The sequence below is a fragment of the Lissotriton helveticus genome, chromosome 7 (genome assembly GCF_964261635.1).
Source record: "Lissotriton helveticus chromosome 7, aLisHel1.1, whole genome shotgun sequence".
In the NCBI taxonomy this organism is placed as follows: domain Eukaryota; kingdom Metazoa; phylum Chordata; class Amphibia; order Caudata; family Salamandridae; genus Lissotriton; species Lissotriton helveticus.
In genome coordinates this window covers 836,196,351-836,220,595 of record NC_136068.1, presented here as the reverse complement: position 1 = coordinate 836,220,595, position 24,245 = coordinate 836,196,351, and the positions used below count along the sequence as shown (strand labels likewise).

The window sequence follows — 24,245 nt, the reverse complement described above, 5'->3', positions numbered from 1 at the left end:
ATCAAATATGTTGCACTATTATTTTTATAAAGATCATTCATTTCCTTCTATTAATAGCACATTTGAAAAGTAAACAAATATTTATACAATTGGATGTGGAGTCAATCTGTTCCAAATAGACCACAGCAGCCCCTGATCTTCTAATGCCCCTGGCCCCGATTGTTATTATTATTTTTTTTTTATAGTTATTTTATAGCACGAACATGATCCTTGCGGGTATCAGAGCGCTTTACAAATATATAGAGAGCAGAGCAATAATCACAATAATATCGTGTTTGAGAAAAATACAGGATAGGTAGTACCAGGAAAGGAAGGGTATGCTTTACAATGTTCAGAGAGCAGATGATATAAGCCAATAAAAACAAAAATATCATAGTCAAGAAAACTGCATGGTCATGCAGTGTCAAGAAAAAGGAGGATAATGTCAGGACTGAAGTAAAAAACACAAAGTAGTTGGTAGGCCGTAGTCATGAGGAAAATTGAGGAATTGTGATGGGTATCTTACGATCTAGGGAAGAAATTTGTGCAAAAGGAGTACTTTGACTTCTTTCTTGAAGGATAGTTGAGTGATTCATTCGAATTTAGGTGGCAAGGTGTTCCAAATTCTCGGTGCAATCCTAGAAAAGATCGGTTGTTTAATTTTATTCTTGTGGAATTTTTGAGATTTCAGAAGTAAGGTGTTGGAATTTCTGGATGATCTGGAGTCACCAGAAAGTTATAGGTTCTGAGCTAGATATCTAGGGGTTTTGAAATGGAGGGCTTTGTGTGTCATACAGGCAATATTTTGCTGGATTCTTGCTTCGTAATGGAGCCATTTGAGGGATTTCAGATTGAGGGTGTTGTGGTGGTTTCTTTTTGAGCCGGTGATGAGCCTAGCAGCAGAGTTGACCGAGGCCCTCGGAGGGGCAAGAAGTAATAAAAAGTGAACAGATAAAAGGTTCTCACAATTTAATAAATGGAGGGCATATTTCCTTTTACGCATAAAAGCCCATAAAAAAGATGCGACAGCAAAACAGACAAACAAGTTCGATAGAGATTTTAAAAAATATACTGCGACCCGGCATTGACGAAATTTGTATCATTTTAAAATTGGTACAATATAAAACTTTCGTTCTTGGGCATACATGCTACAGAAAAATACCAAATGCAAGTCATTTTGTGTCGATTTAGAGTCGCAAGGGTAAACAAGTAAATCAGAATGCCTAAATCTTCTGCCTGGCCAGCATCAAAGGGATCACATTTAGGCGAAATCTCGTTAGGATAAACTTGTGGTGTGAAAATGAGACCTCTGCCAAATATGAGAACTCACCCTCCTCAATTGGTGGTGTACGTTGATGCATCTGAACCATCTGGGCACCATAATTCCTCTCTCTACAGACTTATTGGGCCCTCAGCTTAAAGTTCCAAAATGTTGATGGGACCTTTAAGAGATTCAACAAGCCTAAGGCACTAAGTTCCTGCTCAACATAGCTTAACCATCCACTCCTGCCAAGGTTCTCCATCCTGAGCAGGTCTGTAATAATCCCTTGGTATAGGGGGACTGTGTCCCTACGCCAGATCATCAACCACAACATGAGAGGAGCCAAGCAGATTGAATCAGTAATGTAAGGGAGGCCGATTCTATATGAGTGATGTACTTTGAGTGCGATTGTGGAAGGGAGATCAAAGCTGTAATGACTCAGTTGGGGCCATACCCCATACACCTGCCCGGTACACCACAGCTGAGACTGTTTTGGCCTGGTAAATCTTTTTTATGGGGCCCAGAGGTCTGGCATCCAACCTCCTGGTAGATGCTTTTAATGCCGCTAAGCTCCTATCCATCGCCAATGCCCTTCCTTTCCTCAGCTGTGTCCTAGACTGATTTTTGTCCAAAAGGACTCCTAGATAGGCAAATGTGTTAAAAACTTCGATTTTTTTGAGTCTATATAAAATTGTGGTGCTTTAGCTTTTTCCCTGCCCCTGCAATTGATATGAATGTTTTTGTTTGGTTGACCTTTAATTCCAGCGAACTCATAAAAGCCGTGTATGCTGTCATCAGGCACTGGAGACCCACACCCGTTCTGGAGAGAAGTACAGCATCCTCCGCAAAAGCCAAGATGGGGAGCCGATGGGAGTCACATATTGGGACGTCCAGGGATACGCCCGCCAGCGCATCCTCCACGCCATTTATATAAATAGAAAATAAAAATGGTGCGAGCAACCTTGCCTGACCCCTCTTGAGATCTTGAAGGGGTGGGTCCGCTCCCCATTCTCCCATATTGAACCGATGCGGAGGCATATGAGTACAATTGATGAATAAAGCCAATTAAGGGCTGATCCATTCCCATCTCTAACATAATGTCCCAGAGCTTCGGGTGGGAAATCGCAGTCAAACGCTGCTGTTAAATCCATGAAAGCTAAATATAGTTCCCACCTTAACCCTCACATATTTATCCATAATGAGTGCGAGGTTCAGGCATTTATCCACAGTGCCCTTCCCCTGTTGAAAACCATACTGGGTTTGCATTTCAAGGTTTCTATCTCGCACCCAAGATTCGAGCCTAGACAAAGGAGACGACCCATCAATTTAGCTTTTGTATCAATAAGAGAGATGGATCTGTAGTTTTTAGGGTTACCCTTGTCTCCCTTTTTAAAAATTGGAACTATTAGGCTCGTTTTCCATGATGGCGGGGCACCCAGTTAGGCTATCTTGTTAAAAACATTCGTCAACAGAGGGACCCATAGGTCTAGGTCCGTCTGAAAGAAGTCTATTGGGACCCCGTCCGGGCTGGTGCTTTCCCCTTGCTAAAGGCCTCTCGACCACGCTTTATCCTCCAGCAGAGTAAATCTGCAGATCATTTCTCAAGCACTCTATCTCCCGGAGAAAGGAGGAAAATTCCTTGCAGTTTGGTAGCGGATTAGATCCAGCAGGAGATGGAATAAGTGCACAGTTGGATTGATCTTTAATGAGATCAAAATGTTTTTTCGGTCAGTTGTTGGCTTGATCCAGCTGATTTCTAAAAATATTTGCTTGCGAAGTTCTTTATTAGCATTAAAAACCCTTTTAGTAAAATCAGAATAAAATTGCCCAAAAAAAGTAAAGTGCTAAAGACTCTGTGGCGAAGTGTCATCACAGGGGCATAATAGTACTTTAGATGGGTTTAACTGGCCAAGAGTAAAGCCCAGGTGCCAGCTCACAAAACCTAATCTAAAGGGGGTGAGTAACATTCTGTCCCACATATAATCGATCCATTCCAGATACGGCGCTAAAGAGCACAGGATACTCCCCCCCGGAGGTTTTGATAAGTTTGTAGCTCTTTCTAAGGCAACACTTCTTTGATTTGAATGTAGTTTTCACCAAACTCATATCAGCTCTGGTCATTGTATCAGGCTCAGAAAAGAAGTGCTGCTTGCTCAGACTCGTCAACTTCATCTTTATGTAATTGAGCCAGAGGATGTCTATCTTTTCTCACATGAGATTTTTTTAGGGAGTTTTATATAGCGCAAATTTGACCCAAAAGGTATCAGAGCACTTTACATGAGCACCAGTTGCATGACAGATGGGCATATTCATTTTGTTAGTCATGGGGAGAATGAATGATTTGCCCAGAATCACAAGATGTTGAGCGTCCTTAGCCGAGACTCGAACCCGGCTCCCCAGCTTCGAGGTCAACCGCTCTAGCCAATCTGCTACTTCCCCTGCCCTCCTGCTGTCCTTAACAATATCCCCGTTAAAGGAGGCAGTTGGGTTAGTCCAAATTGAGCACCACAGGAGCAGGGGCACTAGTTTAATAGTGTCTTCCATGAAATCTACCTCCAGCTCCTGGTGCAAAATAAAGGTAGAGCACGCAGGTGGGACACCCAATAGTCTCCCAAGGATCTGTTTTGTTCACTCTGAAAAGGGTTTGTCTTGATGTACCCCCAAATCCCTGTCCCGTACATCAAGATTGGTAAACACTTTCTTCTATAACCCTTGATCAGAGGGGCCACAGGTTGTATGCCAATGCACTTGGCAAGATGAAAAATATAGCTTGCCAAGCTAACACATTTCTGGCAAACTTTCGCAGTACAAGGGCCCCAATTGCCTCTTGACTCAAAGACAACACCCAGGTATGAAAAGTCCAGGGTGAGGGCAACGGTGTGACTTTGTACTAAAATACCTCACATCTTGGTTTACCTAAAATTGCAGGCCATAATGAACGTTTTGGATTGATATGTAACAAGTCCAAGTGACCCCATAAATGGCCAATATTCTGTCCTCTATCGTAGAGGTTCCATCGGCGGATGTGCTGACCTTTGAATCTACCTCAAGCTTAGGGACGGAGGAAGCTATTCCAGAATGGACCAAAGGCCTGACACATATTTGGCCGGAAGGTCAGTAAAAGGAGCAATGGGCATTGCTGGATGTCTCCCAATTCTTGACCATATTGACGTAAATCAAATCAGGATGCCCATTAGACCCATTTTACTTGTCTACGCTGAGTTTCTTAAACTCCTTCAAAAGCTGGCTGAGGTTCTTAACTCCTCTTTAAAAGAGGGGCGCATCCCTGAGGCCTGTAAACAATCAATGGTTCTTCCTTTTTTTTAAAAGCCTAGCCCTGATCCTACTATTTTGGTACAGTTTAGCCCAATTTCCATGCTGTCCTTGGGAAGATTCTGGAGAGGAATGTCAATTTACAGCTAACTGCCTTCGTGGAAGATCACAATGGTCTGCATCCTTTGCAGTCAGATTTCCGGGCTGGACACAGTACAGAATCCGCTCTCCTAGGGGTCACAGAGTATCTAATATGGCTCGTGGATGAGGGCGGGGCGGCTGCACTGATTTTACTGGATCTCAGTGCAGCATTTGACGCTGTGTGCCATTCCATTCTCCTGGATAGGCTTTGGGGCTACACAGTACAGTACAGGCATAGCTATCCTCATTTCTTGAAGACCATTCATTTCAGGCATTTTCCGGCAGTATTTAGTCTAAGGTACATGCACTTGTGCAGGGTGTTCCCCAGGGCTTTTTAACATCCATGTATGCCCACTTGCAGAGCTGGTGGAGAGCCATGGTTTGACAATGTTCTCCTATGCAGATAACACCCAGATCATCTTTGCTTTGTCGTCTACAAAGACAAAGATAACCTGTGTTCACCCTCTATTAGCTTGGGGCAGAGTAGGCATGTTTATCATCAGAGGCACTGTGTAAAGTGTGTGCACAGCACACTCACACCAGTAACACAATAAATACACCACAAAAAGACTCCACACTGCATTATATAAAAAAATATAGTATATTATACATATAACATAGACCAAAAACAACATAAATCACAAAAACTGTTCTTACAATACAAATCCTGAAATAGTACTTGTTCTCCTGACAATGCAAGCTTCAAAATGACATACAGAATAACATCAGGGCATCAGATGCAGCAGTTTATGAGAAAGCACGTGAATTAGAGGTACTATGCATGTAAGGTAATTACTTAGATAGTGCGAAGAGTTGGCCTGGTATTTGCTGTCCACTAATTAAAGTGGGCACCTTGCACCAGTCCGAACAACCCTTATGATGATTTAACCCCTTCGCTGCGCACGTCGGCCAAAGGCCGTCGCGAGCACTACCTCGGTAGTGCTGCGCACGTCTGTTGGCCGACGCGGCCCGCCCACTCTTTTAAACCACCGCACCGTGGCGGAATTCGCGCCGCGGTTAGGGAGTCAAAGATAGCCTCTGAAAGCTACCCAAGTGATAGCTGTGGAGGGGGGGGAACCAAAATATATACTAAAATAGTGGTATAAGAATCACGACTCGAGTCAAGACAGTGTTGAGAGGACTTAGAATCACTGGGACGCAAAAGGAACCACCCAAGGTGAGTACGTAGGGACCCCACAGAGGACAGGTGCAATGTAAGTTGGCAGGGTATACCCAGTAGTGGGTCCCTTGCTCACTTTGCCTCTGGATTCAAGATAGCCTCGCTGATTAGGGTTATGAACCCGAAACCGGTCCCAAGATGCTTGTTTCCGGGCCAGGGAAGACATGGCTTGGCAGTTCGGGCTGGACTGTTCCCATGAGGCACAGGGTCAGACTGATTTGCATATGGCCATGTCTGAACTAGGGTGGTGGAGTGAGCTAAAGAATGAGGGTGGGCTGTTTTTTCAACAGCCCACCCTCCCTGATCACCTAGCGACCTGTGCACCTCACGCTCTCATTTTTCTTTCACCAGACCCGTTCTCCCTCTCTCCCTTTAACCTGAATCCTGCACAAACCCCCTTCATCTCCCCTCACCGCCCATCTCTCCAGTCATGCTGCTCGACTGTAGTAGTCGTCGGAGCCAATGAATTACAAACAATCCAGTTGTAGCGTTGCACTTTATTTAAGTATCTGTATAACAGCACCAGGAGCACGACAACCCTTGCTTGTCTAACGCTCCGCATTAAAATTCCCGCCCCATTCGGAGTTCTCACATTAGAATACTCATCCCACTGCATGCGCCTCTGCACGAGCTAACCTTGTGCAGAGAACACATGCAATGTATTACCACAACATTTCCCTCTTACACAGTAAATACTTTTGAATTAAACATAACTTGAAAATATTAATACTAAGTAAAACATAATTTGAAAATATTAATACTAAATAAAGAAGAAAAAAATACATGGAAAGAAAGTTGTACATGCACAAAACTAGCAATAGAAACTTAACCAAAATAATTACTTTGGATCAACAAAATAAACGGTCTAAATGAAAACCCACCTAACTTAATGTACACTTTATATACTTATAGAGATAACTGTAGAACTACCCTTCAATCCCTGAACTTCTCCGGTTTTCTGACGATTCTCTTAGGTCTGACAGCTTCCTGAATTTTTCCATGTAAACCATTGCAAGAGTGTGTGTTGACTGCCCCCCTGGTGGGCTGCTGTTGATCAGCATTGTAAAAAGAACTTTCACCACTCTGGACACATTCCACCATTCATGACCTTTGATTTTGATTGCACAGCCACTCACTGCTTCCTCAGTGACCAGATCTCTAAATTTTGAGAACCTTTAGGAACATGGGAAGATCTTTGACACGTACCCAGTCTCTTACACGAACTTCATCATTGAGTTTACCAACAATGTGTTTCTTGTCAAAATATTCCTTCATCTTTGTACACCCTCAACTTTGGGATGAATGTCTCTATCCATATCCCTCTCGTGAACAGATGGTGCTTGTAAATCCCTCAACCATCCCGGACACATTTTGCCAGCAGCCACCCGACCCCTCCTGATTTTAAAAGGTGATCTACCGGTAACAGAATTGGGACAAGCGCGATGAGAGAACAACTTACTGTCTACTGCCACTTTTACATTTGCCTTGTTCTTGACAGCCCACTGTACACACTCAACCAATGTTCGGTTCATCTTCTCAATGAAACCATTGGCTTGAGGGTGATACAGTGCGACTCTCTTGTGAACAATCCCTGTTTTATCTAAGTACTCTCGCATTTCCCTCTAAACAAATTGTACTCTGTTGTCAGACACCAATTCATTAGGCAGTCCTTCGCGCACTAAAACCTTATTGAAAAAAGAAATTAAAGTATCTGTTGTTGCTTCCTGAACAAATTCCACTTCCCACCATCGGCTGTTATAATCAACTAAAACTACAGTGTACTTGTGCTTACTTGAAAGTGAGTCCTACAAAATCTACTGCCAACTTGGACCAAGGTCTGTCTGGTAACCTCAATGGAGAACTTTTTAAACATTTGTCACTGCTAGCACAAATTACACACTCATGGACAGTTTGTTCTATTTCACTGTCCGTACTGGGCCACCAATATACAGAAAGTATCTTCGTTTTAGTGATAGTTTGGCCTAAGTGTCCCTCATGACCAGATGAATGATCCTCAACTTCAATAACCAAGAAGAAATGAATTGCTTCTTCTCAAAACAATGTTATCATTTTCCATGGTCAACTCATCCGCAATTTTAAAGTATGGTTGGAGGTCATGTGGCAAATTTTTCTCTTTAGGCCACCCTCGCACAATATAATTCTAAACCATTTCTAAAGTTTCATCATTCTCCAAACAACTCATCCACTCTCTGTGTTCGAAAGTCTCACTTTCACATGCATTGATAACGGCTATCAACCATTCCTCATCTTGTTCTACTATATCGTCAACCCTGCCCATTAATGGTGATCTGAACAAATAATCAGCTCTGATGTTCTTGCCCCCAGGTAAGTGTTTTATGTCAAAACAATACTGCAGCAATTTGTCGCTCAATCTCACTATCCTTGGTGTGAGATCCCGGATACCATCACCACCAAGAATCCCCACTAATGGTTTATGATCAGTAACCAACTGAAACTTCTTACCCCAAATGAACCTTGTGTATGGCAATGTATGAGGTACCATAGGAACCCCCCCAAGTGCAGCCTCCACCCCCCCCACTCTCCCGAGGGCCCATAACGGGCCCCCAAAGCAATTTCCGCTGGCCTTTCCATGGCGGCATCGCCGCCGTGGAAAGGCCTTTAAATGTGCACATCATAATATTTTGTTTTTTTGTATTTATTTGTACGTTGATTGATATGTTATTTTAATTTACCTTGGTTTGAAATGTTTTGATAATTATTGTTTAATTAACGTCCATCAACCATGTACAATTTCTTCTCTGTGACAAGAGTTAAATGCCTAACATGTTTACATTAAGAGCAAAATCAGAAAAGGTGTAATAAAAACACCATAACCACCTATTGATTAAAGGTGGTCATTATTGAAGAAAGTATTACTGAGTACACGTCCAAAGCACTTTCCCCCTTTTTCGGCCTTTCCATGGCGGCATCGCCGCCGTGGAAAGGCCTTTAAATGTGCACATCATGATATGGATGGCGCCACCATATTATGCCCCAGATCCGCACGACAGGCAATCGTAATGATTGCCTGTCGGCGAAAAAGCAGCGGACGGTCTTTCCGTCCGCCGCGGTACCCCCCGCAATACTAACATGGTGGGAGGTAAATCAGGTACAACTGGCGATCCCTCCGCCATCATAATAGGCCCCTTAGGGCCAGATGTAGGTAACTTCAATTTAGCGAGTCCTTAATAGCGATTTTTACCGTATCGCTATTTAGGACTCACTAAATGGAATGTAGGTAGGAATCACTAAAATATTAGCGATTCCCTAACATTCCTTAATAATGAATCGGTAATTGAGATTTGTTATTAAGGACTACCAGCCATTCATTCCTATGGGCTAGGAGGCCCATAGGAATGAATGGGAAGGTATTCACTATTACCGATTCGGTATTACCGAATCAATAATAGCGGGAGCTATTTCAAGGGTGCCAGGGTTTCCCTGTTGCACCCCTGAAATGTGCATGTGTGCACATGTGGCGCACATACATGCCCTAAGGGCATGGATGTGTGCCACAAGGCACATTTTAAAAGCAAAAAAGGGCTTTTGTAATGGAAATCGATACTTACCACCAACTTGAAGTTGGTGGTAATTAGCGATTTCTTAAGGCTAAAGTGCACTATTTTTAGTGCTACGTACATTGCATTTAAGGAATCGGTATTTCGGATTCCTTAAATGCAAGAGTAAAATAAGGAATCGCTATTTTGCGATTCCTTATTTTGCAAGTAGGTTTCAACTCACCTACATTGCACTCAACCATATACCGGTCGGTAACACGAATTTCTGCGTTACCGCTCGGTGTTTGGCCACCTACATCTGCCCCAAGTCTTTAGATCTTTCTGTAAGCTCAACCATTTCTTGATCATATTCAGCCACCATATTAACCTCACCCTTCCTTACCTGGCACACTTTGGCAAAATGCCCTATTTTCCCACAAGATTTACACACCATGTTCTTTGCCAAACATACTTTACCTTTGAGTGTGTGTTGAGTATAACCACATCTAAAACTTACATTTTTATGTTTGAAAAAATTATTATTTTGTTCTCATCTCTGAGATTCATACCTTGGAAATTCCTACTTTTTCTTTGGATATACCAACTTGCTGGACTGTTGACCTTTCATACTATAATCAGAAACAACATGGACACCAACACCATATTTTTTTACCAACTCTTTCGAAGCTTAGTGTGAGATTTTTCAATACTTTTAACAATTTCAATTGTCTCTGATAACGAAGGATTTTTATAAGTCAATAACGTTTCCTGTACAGTTTTGTCTCAACACCTGACAACAATTTGATCCCTTATGAGTTGGTTTGTAAACTCTTCAAATTCGCAATCTGCTGCAAGTATTCTTAACTCTGCAGCATATGAATCTATTAATTCCTCCTGATGCTGCTCTCTGGTAAAAAACTGTCCTCTTTTGGCAATCTCTTCCTTTCCCTTCTCCCTTCCTCCAGCCTAGAAGATCCATACTCTTTCTTTGACTACCATCCAGGTCAATCTTCCCCCATGTGCTTGTTTCCAGACCCCTTATACACATTTCTCCAAGCCCACGTTCCTTCTCCAGCCCTTCCTCCTTTCTCCGCCTGACCTCCTGCCCTTCTGTAACTCCCTTTTTTCCCCCTATCCTCATTCCATCCTCGCACCACTGCCCTCACCTGCCTCTTTCTAAGCTTAAACTCAATACTTCTTTTTCGCTCAATGTTTGCAGAGACAATGTTCTCTCCACCTCAGTTGCACCGATAATCACTACCAAGCAACATCACATGAGTCTCCCTCCACTTTACTCTCCCACACTACAACACTACTTCCACCCACCCTCTCCTTGCTCTCCCTCTCAAGCTGAACTCCCTCCTAAACCTTTTGAGCTACTTAACACTCTGTGCTCAGCTCTACTCTCCTTAAGAAATAAACTAGGTTACCTAATCTCCTCTATCTCCCAGCTTGAAGGTACCATCTCACTCCTAAGTGCTAAAATCACCATTTTACCCATCAACCCAATCCCCCTGGCAAACACTCACTTCCCCAAACTCCCGAGGAGCATCCTGCTCCCACGCCCCAAAAAAGCCACAAACAATCTGTCCCCTACAGACATCTCTGATTTATTGGCTAGCTACAAGACTTCTAACGCCAGCCCCCTCACTCTCTCCTCTCCAGATAATTCTAAACTTTGCACTATTCCGACCATCTCCTTTGCCCAAACCAAACATCAGGCCTGTTCTACCCAGGCATCATCAGTCAGGATCTGTATTCATATCGCCCCTAAAAGCCCTAACAACCCTTCACCAAAACAGTCATTTCAGAGTTGTGCTGTTTGCTTCACAACTTCAGATCTGCAAACAAACACAAGTTGGATATCTCTTACTCCATCAGTATTCGCAATCTTGATATACTTCTCCTCACTGAGACATGGTTCCATGAAACCTCTCATACTTCTTTCGATCTTCTGCTCCCCTCCAACTATTCCATTATCATAAATGATAGAGTAGATAAAATTGAGGGAGGCGTGGCAGTTATCTTCAGAAACTACCTTCAACTCAAGGCTCTTCTCAACATTTCCATCCGTACATTTGAATGCCTCTCTCTGTAGCTTCAAGTACAACAATGTTCCCCTTTAAGGTTCCATGCCATTTATCACCCACCTGGCAACTGCTCCACCTTTACAGAAGAGTTTACTAACTTTGCCAGTGACCAATATTCTCAAAACGACAGACAGATTTTTCTTGGACACTTTAATCTGCATTGCGCCTCTCCGAGAGACTTAGCTGCCAACAGGCTGGCCACCTTTCTCTTAGGAAATGATCTTATCCAACACAGCACTAAACCGGCACACTCTAAGGGCTCCATTCTTGACCTTGTCATATACGAAGCAGAAATGCTAACTACACTCGAACCTATACCAGTGGACTGGTCTGATTACTTTCTCATTCCTTTTTCTCTGCATCTATCCCACTCTACACCCTTGGCCAACCTAAAAAGACTACTACCTGGTTCCGTAACACCAAAAACATCGACCTTGACATTTTGTGCAACTCAGCAATGTTGTCACTTCCAATCCTAGATCCCAACTCTGATGTCAACGATCTCACCTCCCAATGCCTTTCCTGTCTTTCATGGTTGCTCCACTACAAAGTAAAAAGAAAAGACCTACTCCTTCTGCACCATGGTTCAATAAATCCCTCTATGAAGAAAGGAAGAATTTGAGGTATCTGGAGAAACAATAGACACAATCTCCTCAAAAGCATTCCAGAAACAAAACCCTCTAACCATTCTCTTGACTTAGCGATTTCTCCTGAGGCGGAAGCCGGGAGTAGGCCTGTTTGTTCATTTTTAAATATTTGAGTGTCAATTACTTGCTGTTTTTATCTGCTCACTCCTTCACTGCTCAGGGCGCCTCCAGCCTCCTAAATCCATCGCGCAGCGGAGCCTAACGCTGACGCGGTGATCTCGCCATTGCCGCCATTCCCCGACGCCCACATAGGCCACGCCCCTTTTTCAAGAGGCCACGCCCCCTACCGCATATTTCCTTCCTCTATAAATCATGTGCATATTCCGGTTGCGCAGCGGACGAGCGCAGCGGGCGCGACGATTGCGCGCCGAAGGCGCGCCTAAGGCACGCCCGTCTGCGCCCGTCCGCGACCGACCGGGACACGGGGCACCATACTCTGTGCAATTTCATGCATATACCTCTGAACAACTGCGCTCCCTCAGAGCCAACTGGCAGCTGAACTCCGCCACGCTGTCCTACGCTCAAAAACTCGGCATTGCTTCTCCTACGTCCATCGCGTCAGCCCCTCCCCACCCTTCCACCTCGGCTCTTCTTCTGAACACGAGATCAGCCGTCAAGCATCAGATTGAAATATTTGATCTTTTGGACTCTAACTCCCCGGACCGTCTGTTTCTGACTGAAACATGGTACAGACCTGATTCCCTGCCAAACATCCTAGCCTCCCTCCCGGCTCATTATTCCATGCTCCGAGCCGACCGACCCGAGAGTAAAATAGGAGCCAGTGTAGCCTTGATCACTCGTAAGGATTTCCACTTTCAGACTTTAGCTTCGCCTACACTACCAGCAGCCTTGTAGTGCGATCCACTTCTTTCAAGACCCCACTCACGTGCGTATTAACTTACCGACCTCCTCAGTCATCCCCCGATTTCCTCCCTGCATTCCAGAACTTATTGGCTACCCTGGTAATCAATAATGCATCCGTCCTTGTGCTGGGCGATTTTAACTATTGGCCCACTGATCCTGCTGAGGATTCCACCTCCAAAGACTTCACCCAACTGCTCCTTAGTCTCAATTTTACCCAGCACGTTCAAGGCCCTACCCACATCCGGGGCCACACCCTGGATCAGATCTGGACACTTAACATCCCAATGTCTACCCCTATCATTTTGCCCTGTTCTTGGTCGGATCATTCCTTGCTTACCTTTTCTTTGGACCTGAGCCATACAACATCTCCTCCTCTTCCCAAAAACACCTGGGCTAGGAGTTGGCATAAAGTCGATATTCCTTCTCTTTGTAACTCGCTAGGTGCCACCTGCCCAGCCCTTTCAGGCTCGGACCCTCACTTACAAGCCGCCACATTAGATCAGTGGCTTACTAATGCCTGCGACCCGGTGGCCCCTTTGAAGCGTACTACCATCAACCGCACCCATAATGCCAACAAATGGTTTAGCATCGCTCTCAAAGCTAAGAAACTGGAGCTAAGGCAGGCCGAACGAGCCTGGAGAAGAGCATATTGCCCCGCCCACAGACAACTCTTCATCACCGTGCTCAATGAATATAAAGCTGCCATTTTGACAGCCAATACCGAGTACTTCTCTGAGCGTATTTTAGCGGCCGAATGTCAATCTCGCGAGATATTTTCCACCGTCCACGAACTGGCATCTTCGGATAGAACCTCACCCATGATCCCCCCCTCCCAGGTCTTATGTGACTCGCTCAATGAGTTTTTCATTGATAAGATTGCCCTCATTAAAGCCAATATTCCCCCTCCCCCTCCCACCTTCTCTCCCCCTCAGCCCCCTGACAATAATCGTTCCCTTACCACTATCCCCCCACTCACAAGAGAATCCCTGCTCTTGCTTCTTAGGCGTGTTAAATCGGGCTCCCCAGCTGACATCGGCCCGCACGCATCCTCTGTCAGCTTTTCTCGGCGTGCCCTTCCCCCGCCATTGCTCTTTTGAACAATTGTTTTACTTCTGGCATTGTTCCAGCCCCCTTTAAGACTGCTATAATTCTCCCTATATTAAAAAAACCAGGTGCCGACCCTTCTCTTCTGGCAAACTACCGCCCCATATCCCTTCTCCCCTATCTGGGAAAGGTAGCAGAGTCCCACGTCACCCAGGTACTTAGCTCCTTTATAGAGAGCAGCAACTACCTCGCACCCTGCCAGGCGGGCTTCCGCCCCCGGCATTCCACCGAGAAGGTGGTCATCTCAGTCATGGACCAGCTCAGGGAGGGACTCGACACCAATATCCCCCAGGCCCTGGTTCTCCTTGACCTGTCCGCCGCCTTTGACACGGTAGACCATTCCATCCTTCTGTCTCGTGTCAGGGCGGCGGGCATAGGTGACCAGGCTCTTACCTGGATAGGATCCTTCCTGGAGGGACGCACACAGGCGGTCCATCTTGCCGAATTTTCGGCCCCACCTACCAGGGTGAAATGCGGGGTCCCCCAGGGCTCTTCTCTCTCCTCCCTTTTATTTAACCTTTATATATTCCCTCTTATTTTTGCACTCCAACAAATAGAGGTCACAGTCTACAACTATGCTGATGACCTCCAACTCATCTTTAATTTTTCCGTTCCTTCATTAGGAGCCTCCCGCTTCTAGTCTGTCTTGCTGTTTATCCGGGCTTGGATGAATGCAAACCATCTCAAACTCAACCTGGATAAAACGGAGCTGATATTGACTGGAGGCGGTGGCAACCCCTGGTCGCCTTCCTTCTGGCCCCCTTCCTTTGGTCCCCCTCCCACTCCTTCCCATTCCGTTAAGGCCCTTGGAATCACGCTCAATCACCACTTAACACTCCACACCCATATCAGTTCTGTTGTCTCCTCCTGTTTTTTTACTTTACGTATTATTAGGAAAGTATCCCGGTTCTTCTCCCCCTCAGCACTCAAATTGATTGTTATGGCCATGGTCTTATCCAAGATCGATTACGGGAACATCATTTACAATGGTGCCCCCGCCTATGCACTCCAACGCCTCCAGACGGTGCAGAACCAGGCAGCTCGCCTGGTGCATGGCCTACCGAAACACCATCACTCCTCCCCCCTTCTCATTGCCCTTCATTGGCTACCAATCAAACAAAGAGCCCTTTTTAAGCTTGGCTGCCTCACCTTTCAAGCCCGGGCGGGCACTGCTCCAGCGTTCATCAATTCTGCTATCATCAATTACTGCCCTGCTAGAGACCTACGCTCCTCCGCCAAATCCCTGTTAGTCATCCCCCGGTTCAAGAAAAAACGATCCGGTGGCCAGAAATTTTCGGTACTTGCACCCACCTTCTGGAACTCCCTCCCCCCCCCCTCTCAGATCCTCCCCCTCCTACGAGGAGTTTCGCAAGGCTCTTAAGACCTTCTTATTCCAGCAAGCTTTCAGTCCATAGCCCTCAATGTCTCCCTCAGTCTGAAATCCTATAGCGCCAAGAAACTGCTTAGTGAACGTGCGCTCTATAAATAACTAAACAATTCAAAATTCAAATCCCTAGTGACATTGCCATTGACTTCTACACCCACACTCCTTCCTACTGGACCAACCTGGTAAACCTGGTAAACCAAGGCTACCTTCCTGTTGCCTTTAAAACCGGACAGGTTACCCCACTTCTTAAAAAATCCTCTGCTGATGTGAATGACCTCAACAACTTCTTCCCTATCACCAACCTCCCATTTCTTGCGAAAATCACAGAAAGCTGTGTAGTGAAGCAACTTTCCTATCATATCAAGAATAAAAACCTCTTTGACGCATTCCAATCTGGTTTCATGCAAGGCTGTAGCACTGAACCTGCCCTGCTTCAAGTGATCAACGATGCCCTACGTATTCTTGATTTTGGTGAGTTTTGTTGCTTGGTTCTTCTTGACCTCTCCGCAGCCTTTGACATCATCAACCACAACACTCTTTCTGCACATTTTTAAACAAAAGGATAGGTTTTGAGGGCACAGTGCTCAAATGGTTTGATTCATTCCTTTCGACTATTTCTCAAATTATCAAAACAGGAAACGCTCTCTCTACTTCAGTGACTGTAGGACAAGGGGTCCCTCAAGGCTTTATACTCACACCGGACTTTGAGTCCGGAACCAGCAGGGCAACAAAGATCTCTCAAAGCATCAAATTAATTCAATTATATCTACTATGTTATATATGCTGGTACTAAATGTGTGCCTCGTGGGAAACAGCCTTTAGATCGCATGCTTTACATCACATGCCATTACAACGCGGTTGTCACAATGACCGCGTTGTTACAACGCGAATCATTACATCACAAATTTCTGTAGGGGGCAGAAGGTGTTGGATTTACAATCCAACATCTTCCCTGCTGTTGCACAAACTGGAGTAAGAATAGTAAATTGTACTAAGTCTAGCAAGTCGTTGAAATGACTTGCGATGTAATGGTTTGCGTTCTAACAACATGGTCATTGTAACAAGCGCATTGTAATGGCATGCAATGTAAAGCATGTGTACTGAACATATATATTTGTGCCTCATGGGTGACATTGAGGCTCTGTGATTGTGTATCTCGAAGGATGTGATGCTGGTTATTTCTGCAAATTATTTTTCTTGTATTTATGAAACATTTATTGAGAAAATACAAAAAATAAATATTTTAAAAAATATTACAATTATTTCAGCTAAATAACAAGTTCAAACGGAAAATTTCAGAGGGGACAGAAGTGGCTAATATACTTGTTGGTGAAGTTGACTTTCTGGAAAGGCCATTCATTGCTTTTATTAGATTACAAGAAGCAGTGGTACTTGGAGCGTTGACTGAAGTGGCACTACCCAGCAGGTAAATATTCAAATGGTTATAAATGGCAAAATTAACATACAATCATACTGTGTGTGTGTGTAAATTTCATTCTTTGCATACCTAATTATTGTACATATATTCCTACAAACATACTAAAGATTTAACAGAATTGGGTTTAAGAGTGCAGGTAACCACCTTTCATTACTTTGACTTGAATAACAGATCACATTTTGCAAATGAATGAGAAAACATTAAACCATTTGGGTTAAGTGGCTTATATGTATCTTCAAGGGGCGGAGCTTGCCTGAGCCCAAGATGGCTGCCTAGTCAGAGAGCTCCGACTAGCCGCCGCAATATTTGTAAAATAACCTGCATCACTATAGTTCTGTCTGATTATAGTGCTGGAAGGCATTACCTGTCCAAAGAGCCGTCTCTGGGGCCTGGAAGCGGCTGGCACAAACCTTGTCGTCTGTTGCTGTGGCAGGGTCCGGAGCTGTGAGGCTTGGGGCTACGTCGCTTGAAACGTGACCGCTTGGGCCCACTGCAGGAAAGAGCCAGCTGGCAGGTCTGTCTGTAGATCAGCCGCCGGGGTTGCGCTGCACTTCGGTCCAGAGCGAGCTGCTGTTTTCCTGACCTCCGGGTGAGCAGCGCGGGGAGCAGCAAGGGCCTGTCACTCTGGCCCTCTGACGGCCTGCAATGAGAGGCGTCCAGCTGGACTCGCGGCTGGAAGTGTGCCGCCTGTCGACGGCCTAGACGTGAATCTGGAGCCTGCAAGAGGCAGTGCCCTTCGCTGCTAGTGAGAGGCCTGCTGGGTGTATCGGACTCACTTGTGCGAGTGTGGGGCTCGGCCCGTGTCCTGCGTCTCCCATCATTGCTGAGCGGAGTGGCAGATTGAGGACGGTGGCCAGCGATCACACTGGTCCTGAGCCGCACAGCTTGTGGTCCTGCAGAGCTCAGGGAAGCAGACCAGATCAACTGCGAGCTGGGAAGAAGTGAGCCGATCTCCCTGTGGACATTGCTTCCTCGCCCTCATTACCAGATCCCAGCGTTGTGCAATGGCGCACACAGACACAGGTGGGTAAGCTGATAGCGTACAACTACGCCTCAACGAGCTTCGACCCAAGATCCGTTTCTACTCCCCCACTTTGGCACTGCGGGACCGGTCGGAGCTCGCGGCATGTTCGAGTTGAGCTGCCAGCGGCCATCACGAGAGTGAAAGAACCCTCCTTTAGAGATCAGGGCCATTACGGGTACATATATGGCAACCATCAGACTGCACCTGACATAGGGGCCCTGACCCATTCCCTAGATCTGGCACGAACTACTGAACCCTAGAGTAGAAGCGAGTCGTGTTATCCCTCTACAGTCCCCGTTACTTGGGCTGGGCTTTCACCTGGGGAACTGGCTGCAGCTAGGAGACCGCTGTTTCCTGGAACTATAGCTACAAAGAAGAGTGTTCTGTGCGTTTTCTCCGGTGAAGCGAGACCCAGCTGGGCCAGTTGAAAAATTGAACTGCGGTACTGCTATGGACAAGAACTGCGTTCATTCACACCCCTCTACTGCTGTGATTCATTGAAGTGGTGACTCCTTCTCTGCGATCAAGGCGCTGCACTCCCTGGATACTACAGGAGGGAAAATCTATCTAATCTCCTAGAAGCAGTGGCATTGCTGTCCTGCCCCCGTTCGTGTCACCCGTGAGCGAGAGCTAACTAGAGGTCCCACTATGGGGAAGGTAGATAAGAATCAGCCTAAGCTACAATTTGAACAAAGGATATCCAGACAACGGAATCCCGTGCCCGAGGAGAGCGCTAACGTCCTAATGGACATGCCAGATCCGGAGGAGGGAGACATCCGCACCATGTTGGCTGTAATACAAAAGAGCTTGTCCACTATTGACAGCAAAATAAACTCTCTGTCATACCGTATGGTTAGAATGACTGAACGTTTGGATAAACAAGCAGAGCGGATAGACATGACAGAGCGAAGAGTCACTGAAGTTGAGGAGGCCCAAATGGAAACGGATTCCATACAAAACCAGATGGGGAAGGCCCTGCAGACCCTCCAAGATAAAGCGGAGGACCTAGAAGCCCGGTCCAGCGGAAGCAACATTCTCATTACGGGACTTCCAAAGACCACAAGTGTTGGAAACATGGAGCTGTTTGTAGAGAAGCTATGGGTGACGTTGCTGGGAGGCAAAACGTTCTCCTCGATGTTCGTGGTGGAAAGTGCTCACCGTTCGTTGGGCCCGAAGCCAGCACCCAGTGCACCCCGAGACCAATTATTGCAAAATTGCTGAACTACCAGGATAGGGATGCAGTTCTGAAGGTGGCTCAGGAGAAGCAAACACTTCAATATGAAGGATCTGGAATATCACTCTACCCTGACTTTATGTTCCGAGTCCAGGAAGCATGCAGACAATTTGCACCGCTAAAGAGACAATTGAGAGAGCAAAACTTGGATTATGCCATGCTGTATCCGACGCGGCTCCGCATGAACAGACAGGGAAGATCACGGATTTTCACGGATTCTAAAACGCTGAAAAAAGCCTTGAAAGAGTGGTCAAGGGACAAATCGAGCAACAACGAGTTGCCCAGTCAGGAAGAAGCATTGGGAGAAAGTCTAGATGACCAAGACTAACTGTGTTGGAGGCCAACATGAAAGATAAGTTTTGTATTAAGAGAGATGCTCATGCTACACACAGAACAAAAGGGGCATTTCTGCTGTAACTGAGTAAGATTAATGGAGGGTCCTTTACAATACTAAGACAGGCAATCCAGCAGTATAAGATACTTTGGACCGTTCAGGAGGTCACTATAATTGAGAAACGCACTATAATGTCAGGCTGACAAGACAAGTTACATATGGTTACGTATGTTAACTGATGCAATTGATTTGTTAGATGGCGGGTAGTGTGTAGTCTATACCTAACGACGTCTAGTATATAGAGGCCGAAGGCAACATCAGTCTGTGTGAACACTACTTAAGGTTATACTAAATCTGTTCCCGCTGTTTGAAAGCAACAGATGTGACTGTTTTCATGAAGTATTAGGATTGTACGGGGGACTTCGCCAATGCACAGTTGGGGTAGGCTTGGCGTGGGAGGGGGTACAGAGTCACTATTTTGTTTGGGAGCGCTCTGGTATTTTAGTTGAACTGATCATGCACAGCTTAGTTAGCAATCACAGAGCATAGATAGGCATCAAAACATGTTCACCGATGATACCATTGAGATCAATTAGCACATATGGCTCAGACTCAACATAGTAAGGATAACATTATAACCTGGAACGTCCGTGGCCTCAACTATCACAGGAAATTAAGGAAGATCCTGTTTTATCTAGCTATGCACAACATAGATATAGCATTATTGCAGGAATCGCACCTGCCCCTCTCTAGTACAATGCTCCGTAGCAGAGGATTACAGGGCAACACGCATGTGGCAGGGTTAACCTCCCACGCCCGGGGGTGATCACCTGGGTTGATCCTAAGTCTGAATTGAAACTTGAACCACTAGACACTGACCTGGAGGGGCGTTTCACCATTTCGAGATGCAAAGGAAAGGGAATAGACTTAACCCTAGTTAACATTTACTGCCCAAACTTCGACAATCCTAGATTTTATACAATGATACTGGAGAAAATGCGGGGATATGGGGGGTCCTCACAACTATGGGGTGGCGATCTCAATTGCATTTTGGACCCTCGGCTGAATAGATTGGGTGGGCCGGAGTGGCGCATGACAGCCTCATCTCGGACTATTGCAGATGCAATGACACAATTGGAACTCTGCGATGTTTGGAAAGAGCGCCACTCCGAGAAGGGCGGCTATACACATTATTCTGCCTATCATAACCTACACACTAGGATTGACTATTGGTTAGCTTCCAGAGCACTTTACAACCAGACTCGCAACTGTGTGGTACTTCCTAGGACCTACTCAGATCACTCGCCAGTGCTGTTGGTGGTGGAATGCCCGCAGAAGCGTATACCTCCTTTCACCTGGAGAATCCCCCCATACTCACTGCTAGACCCAGTTTTTAAATCAGAAATAGCGGAGGCTGTAGACACGTTTTTTTAATGTAAGATTGGGTCTGTAGACACATTCTCAGTAGTATGGGAAGCGTTTAAAGTTTACATCCATGGGAAATCCTTGCCAAAAATACAAGGGTCCTCCAGGCACTCCGCACGTGACTCTCGCAATCGGAGAATTCCCTCAAAGCACTGGAACAGAGGCTCCTCACTAGCCCAGAAGACAGTGTTAAGTGTGAGTTCCAGGGGCTGTTAGAGGAGTATCATGAAGCAGCTGATGCTGAACCTAAGCACTTAGGGAAGTATGCGACGGCCCGCACATATGGAGAGGGCGAGCACCCTGGCTCAGTCCTGGCCTCACTACTAAAAAAGCGGAGGAAGACGTCAGGAGTTACTGAACTTGACAGTCAGGAGGGGGTTGCTCTAACTGACCCAATGGTGATCGCCGATCGATTCAAACAGTATTACACAACGTTATACAGTTCGCAGGGCGGAGACAATGAAACTGATATCCTAGAGTATTTGACACACATCAAGTTACCCTAGTTAACAAATACACACCGGGAATACTTAATGCGTCCCCCTGGTATTGAAGAGAGAGTTGCTGCTCTAGCTGGGATGAAAACTGGCAGTGCACCAGGCGTAAAAGCATTTTTATAAGGAATTTTGGGAGGTGCTCATCCCACATCTAGCAACCTTATTCTAGGAGATGAGTGAGGGCGGAATAATGCCACCCTCGATGAGGGAGGCATTAATAATAGCAATACTTAAACCAGCTAAGCAACCCAACAACTGTGCATCATACTGCCCCCTCTCGCATCTAAACGTAGACGCGAAGATCTACGCTAAGATTTTGGCATCTCGTTTAGTGCCGCTGGTGCTGATGCTAGTGGTGCTGGAACAAGCAGGGTTTGTCCCTAGTAGAAATCTGACTTATAATCTCCGTGCAGTGTTCGGGGCAATTCAGAACACAAGACATGATGTGCTGGCAGTTGCAATGTTCCTCGATAAGGAAAAAGCATTCGATTCGGTGGAATGGACGTTCATGAAGCATATCCTGACGAGATTAGGTCTGGGGAGATATTTCTTCATATGGTGGGAGTCCTTTACAATGCCCACACAGCCAGAATAAAAATCAGCAACATGGTCACTGATCCGATAAGTATAACTAGAGGCATGTGCCAGGGGTGCCCGTTGTCCCCGATTCTATTTGCGCTGGTTGCGGAGCCGCTGGCCTGTGCAATTAGGGAGTACCATAGTAGCAGGAGTATACGATTCCCGGGATATGAGCTGATTATTTCCACATATGCTGATGATACATTGCTATACGTTAGGGATCCCAACCTCAACCTATCACCACTACTACGGGAGGTAGTTAAGTTTTGTACGATGTTTGGACTGAAGGTTAATTGGACTAAATCCATCATATTCCCCCTTATGCCTGCGACGACCCACTTTTACACTGGATTATCCGTTGGGATGGATGACAGAGGCGGTGCGATATTTAGGAATTATGATACATACTGGCTCAGATGTAGTGATGTGGGAAAACTACGGAGTGGCAGTCAGCGGACTGGAAGATGTAGATAGATGGGCTCAGCTCCCACTGTTGCTAGCAGGTAGGGTCTCAATTATGAAAATGGTGATACTGCCTCAATTTTTGTTTTTATTTGCCAATATACCCATGGTCCTTCCTAGCTCCTTCTTTAGCGCGCATACTTTACTAATTAGACGAGCATGGGCTGGAAAGCATGCCCGGGTGAAGTGGGTCATTCTCACGCTCCCCTAACACTTAGGAGGCTTAGGCGCCCCGGACCTGAATCTATACTATAGGGCGGCGCAAGGCGCCCACGCCCATTATTGGATGCACGGTCTCCCTGGCACTCCACATATTCAGATGGAGAAAGCTGTAGCTGCGCCTTCCCCACTTCCGGCCCTAGCATTTTATCCTCCTGATCGCCGAATGGGCATCCTAGATTCTATTAACACGACAGTCTATGCATGGCAACACCTTCTGAAAATACAAGCCGGTAGCATTCTGTACTCCCCCTCGACTCTACTAGATTGGTGTCGCTGGCTTCCGCCATGCAAAGATAGGCGGTGACTCGGGCATTAAGCTCACTAAATATACTGACAATTGGTGACATGTTCTCAGAGAGCATAGTGAAAAAATGGGAGGAATTTGAGACAATGGAACACAATGCCTCACTGCTCATCTGATTCCAGTTCCATAGAGTACGGCAGGTACTACTGGAACTCCTAGGCAGCGACCTTGCTGTGCCACCTGAAGTGGTCGCACTTACTCATGTGATTAAAACTGACTCACTGACCAATATAGTATCTCATATTTACAAACTGGCTCAGGGATATAGGGCAAACCATTACACTAAGGCCCGGTTGGCTTGGTAGGCAGATCTGGGAACAGACCTCGATGACACAAAGTGGAGATACTACTGCGAAAGCACGAAACGGATCTCCCTGAACGGCAGACATAGGCTGATCCATTTTAAATTCTTAAAAAGGGTCTATTACACTCCTGAGAGGCTTCGCAGTTATGGATTGCGCAACTCTGCAGAGAGCGAGTGCTGCGGGCGCAGGGGCGGATTTTTTCCATCTCGCTTAGTTATGCCCAGGGATTGCTGACTTTTGGGTGCTGATCTTTAAACATTTGGGAGATATCATTGATATGACACTGACACCTGACCCCCTGCTGGACTTATTGGGATATTCCAAACTAGTAAAAAAAACAGTTAGACAGCTGGTGGACATGAAGCTGCTCATAGCTAAGCGCAGAGTAGCGATTTGCTGGTCCCATGGCCCGACCCCCACTGTCACAAGCTGGTCCAAAGATATGGTGTATTGTAGCACACAAACGGACAATGACAGCGAGATCCTCCTCCCGCGAAACCATCCTAAGAACTTTTGGGGACTATATAAAACATACCTGTTCACTAAGTACAATGAGATGAAGAGAGCGGAAACGCCAGAGGCGAGGCAATGAGAGACTCCGTAGGGGTGGAGGCTGTAAATAAGGTGTCAGTAAGCCTGTGATCCGAATGTATAACAGCTGTACTAGATAAGTAGCTGGGATGTCAGGTACAAGGCATGATAGTACTGAGTATTGTGCCACAGGCTACCGCACTGCTATTTGCTGTTGAGTTGTGAGCTAAAATGTGTAAATATGTTATGCAATGACAACTGCAACTAGTTTACTTGACAGATAAAAATGATGTATGCTCTGTACTTTGGCTGTATGATTTGTATTCTACACAGTTCGACTCTGTGTTCCTTTGTCATTTACAAAATGTTAATAAAGTTGTTAAAAAAAATATCTAACTTTAACATCAAACATATTTTGAAAACACGAGTTGTATAATTTTTTTTCA

The 24,245-nt window shown here is 45.6% G+C and overlaps 1 protein-coding gene across 1 annotated transcript in view; it reads left to right on the top strand.

The window, feature by feature from the left end:
• LOC144769271 (electrogenic sodium bicarbonate cotransporter 1-like) overlaps positions 1–24,245 on the top strand; it is a 584,697-nt gene that overhangs the window by 220,979 nt on the left and 339,473 nt on the right. The window contains exon 5 of the mRNA XM_078653329.1: positions 16,713–16,870. Coding sequence (XP_078509455.1) covers positions 16,713–16,870 — 158 coding nt within the window. The remainder of the gene's footprint in view (positions 1–16,712; positions 16,871–24,245) is intronic.